Raw genomic sequence first — 6,000 nt, 5'->3', positions numbered from 1 at the left:
TAAGAGTGAGTTCTTGCGACTGAATTAACATTTCAAGGACTAATTAGAGCCCGTTTGTTATAGCTTTTTTAAGAAAAAAAATCACTTTTTTTAAACAAATAATCACTTTTAAGAGTTTTGCATCCGTTTGTTATAGATTTTTAAAAAAATCAGAATCTAAAAATAATCTAAAAACAGCTTCAAATGAGAAGCTGTTAGGAGCAGCTTAAAATAAAATAGATTTTTTTTAGAGGAGAGAGAAAATATAATTTAAAAGATTGAACTGATTTTGTAACAAAAAATCCTTTTTATATAGTTGTATCCAAACAAACTAGATTATTTGTTTAAAAAAATGATTTTTATTACAGTAAACAAACGCAAAATAGATTCTATTTTTCATATAATCTCTAAAATATAATCTCTAAATTATTTTATATCAAAATCACTTTTATTTTAATCCGTAACAAACGGGCCCTTATTCGATTCCTTCCTTAAAAAAAAAAAAAAGGACTAATTATTCGGTTGTTAATATCGCATTTGAAAAAAAGAAATTTGTCTAAAAAAATAATCACTTTTAATTTTCAATGTAACTTTGAATTGTACCCTCTAGTTAATATTATATACCTTTCGCTCAAGATATTATTTTTCATTTTACATTTACTAACAAAAATACATCAATAATTAACATGATTCAATAAAGCCACCATTTCCTTTCATCCATTTACCATCTTATTTTATTATGTGTAAAATGATTGAATGAGACAAATATAGGGACACAATTTATGAAGAAAAAAGAAGTCTACTATTTACGCTCAATCAATCCAACCTTGAGGTTGATCACAAAAGTTGCAAAAAATACAAAAATGAGAGAACTAGTATTAAATGCAAGCATAATTTCCGTTGGTGTATTTGGTTGCTTTATGCCAACAAGGGATAGTACAACACACATAACAAACCAAATTAATAATGCATTGGGTCCCTTAAGTATAAGGTTATCAATTTGCTTCTTGATCCATATGTATAAAATAACATTTGTCAGAGAAATATATTCTCTAAATGATCCTTTATCTTAAAAAAATAGAACCTATTCTCACGTGGATCTATGAAATGCAGACACAGACACAAAACAGACACCAACCCAATAATTAGATAAAAATGATAAATTTACTATAATTATAAGTGTCAAACACCGACGTGTGTCCAACATCGGGTCACAACTAATCCAATGAGTATTCGGGACATAACTAATCCAATGAGTATCCGTGCTTCATTTAGAGCATGATACATTCTCATGTGGTATCATGACACTCAAAGAAGAAAAGACTTCCACCAAGAATGTCCTTTTGATTTTAAAAATTAAAATAGACAGATGAGTTGGTAAAAGCCTAATGATTCATGAAGTCCCCATCTAAATAAAAAAAATGGAGATTAAGTTCAACAATACAAACCAAGAAATTCTTATTGTTTCACACATATGAACCATTAAACTCATAAATTCATAATACTTGCAAAGAAATTCAACTGTTCTAGTCTCATTCTGTTGCAAAAACACTAACAATTACACAAACTTTTTGGAAAAACACAAGACATCCCTTATTCTAACTTACAAAACAACAATCTCAGAATTGAAGTTAGCATAACAAGTTCCTAAGATTAATGCTCCTTGTACTTGTTCTTAACATTTTCAATCCTTGAATTTCCCTTTGTAGCTTCTTCAGCAGCATCAATTGCTTTATCAACTGTTTGACTTTTCACTTTTTGTGTTCCATTGGTTTTCTCTTCTGCCACTCTCTGAAATTCTTCAGCTGTAGATGGTGCTCTCTCTTTTCTCAAATGACTCTCTTTTTCCTTCACTTCTTGTCCATAATTCTATCAAATTAAAGCATGTTCAATAATTAATAAATGATTTGATAATTCATGTTCATTGTAAAGTGTAAATAACTATCAAGCACGGATACGGACACGACACACTGGCACACCGACACAGTTAATAATTTGAAAAAAAATCACGTAATACAGTGTAATTACAAGTGTCGGTGTCGTGTCCGACACGCTTAATCCAAGGAGTGTTCATGCTTCATAGTACAATAAACAGTTTCAAAGTCACAAAATCATAAAACTAAAAATCAAACTTTTTGATCAATTTGACAATTTTTAAGCAAACCCATTTGAGTAAAGATGTTAAATTTGGGTTCAAAATGAAAAATCTTTACTTTCTTGATGGGTTTTGATTTTTGAATCTTTTGATCCACTTTTCAACCTTTAATTTTTCCACTTCACAAAACAGGATCATGCAGAACAATTCTTCATTAATTCTACATGCAATAAAATTAAGCTTCTTCTTTAAACACAACCAACAAATCTAACTCTTTAATTTCAACCAAAGTACAAACTAAAATTTAAAATTCAACATTTTCTTTCTTCAATTCAATCTCCTACTAGGATCATTCTTACTTTCAAAAAAAAATTAAAATTAAATTAAACAATTTTATATAGTTTTTGTAACACCAATTAATTGAAAGAAAAAAATATTATACAATTTAATTAAAAACATCAAGGGATAAAAATTAAATGGTACCTTGATAGAGTTGTAGAAGAATGGTCTAGAGGGTCTGAGCAAAGAAGATCTTGAAGATGAGTGAAGAAGAGTGAGGAATTGGGCACCAGCCATAGTATGGTTACTCTCTCTCTCTCTCTCTATGAGGAGGATTTTGATAAAGAGAGAGAGAAAAAATATTGAAGTTGGGAGAATGGGGATGTGTCTATAGGTGGAAGCTAGTGATGTACACGTGGTGTTGTTGAAGTGGAACACTTCATGCAACCTAAACGGACAACTTTGCACACTCTGCACCCTATGTGATAGTGTTAGTGTCTACACAAATATATCTATTGGCTAAGATAAGTACAAATGAAAGATTGTTTGGCCAACACACCCAAAATAGATGGAAGACTTGTTGTTAAAGTAGATAGATACAAATAAGAGATAATTAAGACTTTTTTTTTAAAGGGATAATTAAGACTTATATTTATCGAGTATTACATCCTTTGAAAATTTTTATTGACTTTTACATTTTTCTTTGTTGACAAAATCGACTTTTACATAATTTTTTTTTGAGTTGTGTTATTTGAACAACTATTTCAATAACAACCTATGAGACAACTTTAATTTATAGAGAAAATGAAGTAATGACACAAAAATCAAAACAATTGAGAGAAAGTAAAAACATAATGTGAGTATGAGAATAAATTGTCACAAAAGTTGTCAAAAAATTATTGTTCAAATATCATTTCATTTTATTTTTTAACAAGCCAAAATGATAGTACTAACGATAACCTTTTCGGTACAACTCGTGCCCGAAAAGATTACAAAAAGATACTACTCCCTCCGTTCCAAAATGAGTGCCGCTTTAGCAAAAATAATTTGTTTCAAAATGAATGTCATTCTCACTTTTCAATGTACTATTAATTACTTTTTCCCAATAATACCCTTAATTATTATTATCCACACAACTTCCAAAATATCATTTTGTACTTTAATTTATAATGATGACAAATGCACCAATAACTAGCGAGTCTATTTTAGTAAAAGTATCATATCTTTGGACAACATTATTCCATTCCTTAACATGTGTGCAATTAGCTAAAGCGACACTCATTTTGAAACGGAGGGAGTACATAATATGAATCTTGTTATAACATAAAGGAAAAGAAAATTAGCTAGCTAAGAGACAACAAACAAACAAGGTAATCGAAATCAAACGAAACGTATTTTGATTTCAACCACCGATATGACTAAAACTTAGTCTTTCCACTTTAAGTTTGTAAATTTTCCTCTTTATGTCGAAAAATACAACAATTGCATTCTTTTCAAATGATCCTACATGTAGAAAGGCAAACAATATTCAATGAAAGACACTTCCTTTTTGAAAAACCACCTAAAACACCAAATTACATATGATATTCATGAAGAATTATGTGACATACTATTTCATAGACTAATCAATTTGCCACCAAAGACCATAACCAGCCAAAAAAATCACATCTGACAAACAAATTATCTCTATCTTCATTCACCTCACACCTTCTTAAGCAAAGACAATCATTGTCATTAATAGCCCATTTCTTAAGCAAGTTGTCTTTAGTCAGAATACGGTTAAGAAGTAGACGCAAAGCGGAACCAAAAAGACTTTAAGCGGAACCAATTTTAACCAAACATTGTTACTGTTATCAAAAGTAGCATTACCGTCCGTAGAAATCAAGTAGTTGTACTTGCTACTCACTGAGTATCATTTGGACGAATGACGTTGTCAAACCCACCTATCATCCTTAGCCTCCTGTAAAACAATATAGGTTACAAGCTCACTAAGTTCCCCTAATTGCTATTCCTCATAGGCAAACATACACCTACACCACTTCCACGTCACACTATTCATTCCCCGACCCAAAGAATGCAAATCAGCCATCGTCGTTGTTTTATTATATGTTAAATCATATAAACTATCGAATCTATCACATAACAGAATTTCTTCCAACCGAAGGTCTTTCCAGAACAAGGTAGAGGACATATCTTCCAACAGATGCATGATATTACCATTAACCAACTCCGCACTCCCACACCAACACTCTCTTTAATCTTTAATAATATTCTGCCACCAAACATATCCCCATCTTGCCCTTTATTAACATTCTGCAACCAAACATATCCCCTTCTTGCTCTATTTCCCTACACCATAACAATAAATAAACAATCGGTACCATAAACTCTATCTCTCTCTCTTCCACACCCACAACCACCACTTTATAAACAAAGCAAGATTAAAAAATCATGTGTCATCCTAACCCCAAACCCACCATCATACTCTACAATGAAAGGTTACAACTCTTCCAACCCCACAAACTACTTTTAACTTAATCAAAATTAAAGGCAACCAAACGTTTAATTATTTTGAATCACTGCCAATGGGTAGGCTCATGTTTGCAATTCATAACCAAGGACGTCTCATTCAACTAAGAATTGGCTACATTAACCCCAACCATAGTCACAGAATTCGCGAACTGCGAACCGGTTCGTGCAAACCGGTTCGCGGTACTTTTACGAACCGGTTCGTCAAAATTCGTTTAGAATTCTTCGAGAACCAAGTACCCAGCGAACCAAGACTTAAAAAGACTGGAAAAAGAGAAAAAAATTGAACTAATTAACAAAGAGTCTAGGACAGCGACATCAGCCATAGAAAGCTGACAAATTACTGGTCCCACCCATTAAAAAGGTATGGGAAGCTCTCTGTTACTCAATGAAATTGAAAGTAGGAAGATGCTTTATTTATAATATAGCTTTCCCTTCAATGTTTGTGGAGTAACCGATGTGGGACTAGTTCAAGTAAAATATATCTCCATGTTTTCATATCAGTGAGGTTCAACTAGTATGCCACTAAATTTTTGCAAAATTTTTATTATTTCTATTGATAGTATTAATATTTTCATTCTCTTTTTATATTTTTAATTAGTGTTTTATTATCTATAATGTATTGATTATTATATTTAAAGTGCCACGAACCCAAGCGTACCGACTATGTATACCCCCCACGTACCAAATTCTTTTAAGAGTTGCGAACCGCGTACCCGAACCCGTACCACGTACCGAAGCGAATTGCGAACTGTGTGACTATGGTTGAGAGGCACTCACAAGGAATTTGCATACATTAAAGCTGAACTGGAAAGCATTCAAGCTTTCCTGAAGGACGCTGATAAAAGAGCAGCAGGAGCTGAAGGAGACAACACCAGTGAAGGAGTCAAAATATGGGTGAAGCAACTTAGGGAAGCAACTTTTCGCATAGAAGATATCATTGATGAATATTTGATCCTGGTAGCACAACACATAGTCACACAGTTCGCAATTCGCTTCGGTACGTGGTACGGGTTCGGGTTCGCGGTTCGCAACTCTTAAAAGAATTCGGTACGTGGGGGGTATACATAGTCGGTACGCTTGGGTTCGTGGCACTTTAAATATAATAATCAATACAT

General features: G+C 32.4%; 1 protein-coding gene across 1 annotated transcript; it reads right to left on the bottom strand.

Moving 5' to 3' along the window:
* Positions 1-1,412: 1,412 nt before the first annotated feature.
* On the bottom strand, positions 1,413-2,833 carry LOC146938279 (uncharacterized). The gene is made up of 2 exons (XM_085752252.1): positions 2,558-2,833; positions 1,413-1,848 (listed from the first exon to the last, which is right to left on the bottom strand). Exons 1-2 carry the CDS (start codon positions 2,648-2,650, stop codon positions 1,633-1,635), a joined length of 309 nt encoding a protein of 102 aa, XP_085608378.1. The 5' UTR covers positions 2,651-2,833; the 3' UTR covers positions 1,413-1,632.
* Between the last annotated feature and the right edge of the window lie 3,167 nt (positions 2,834-6,000).

This window comes from Medicago sativa, chromosome 3 (genome assembly GCF_051527215.1).
Source record: "Medicago sativa cultivar Bolivia chromosome 3, Bolivia_mono, whole genome shotgun sequence".
Taxonomy (NCBI): Eukaryota; Viridiplantae; Streptophyta; class Magnoliopsida; order Fabales; family Fabaceae; genus Medicago; species Medicago sativa.
The sequence above is the reverse complement of the archived record's forward strand: the minus strand, read 5'-3'. Positions and strand labels throughout refer to the sequence as shown.

Bases quoted from the DNA above. Each gene is read 5' to 3' on its own strand.
- LOC146938279 (XM_085752252.1), bottom strand. From the start codon at position 2,650: ATGGCTGGTGCCCAATTCCTCACTCTTCTTCACTCATCTTCAAGATCT. The intron at 1,849-2,557 runs GTACCATTTAAT...TTAATTTGATAG, and splicing joins TCTTCTACAACTCTATCAAG to AATTATGGACAAGAAGTGAA.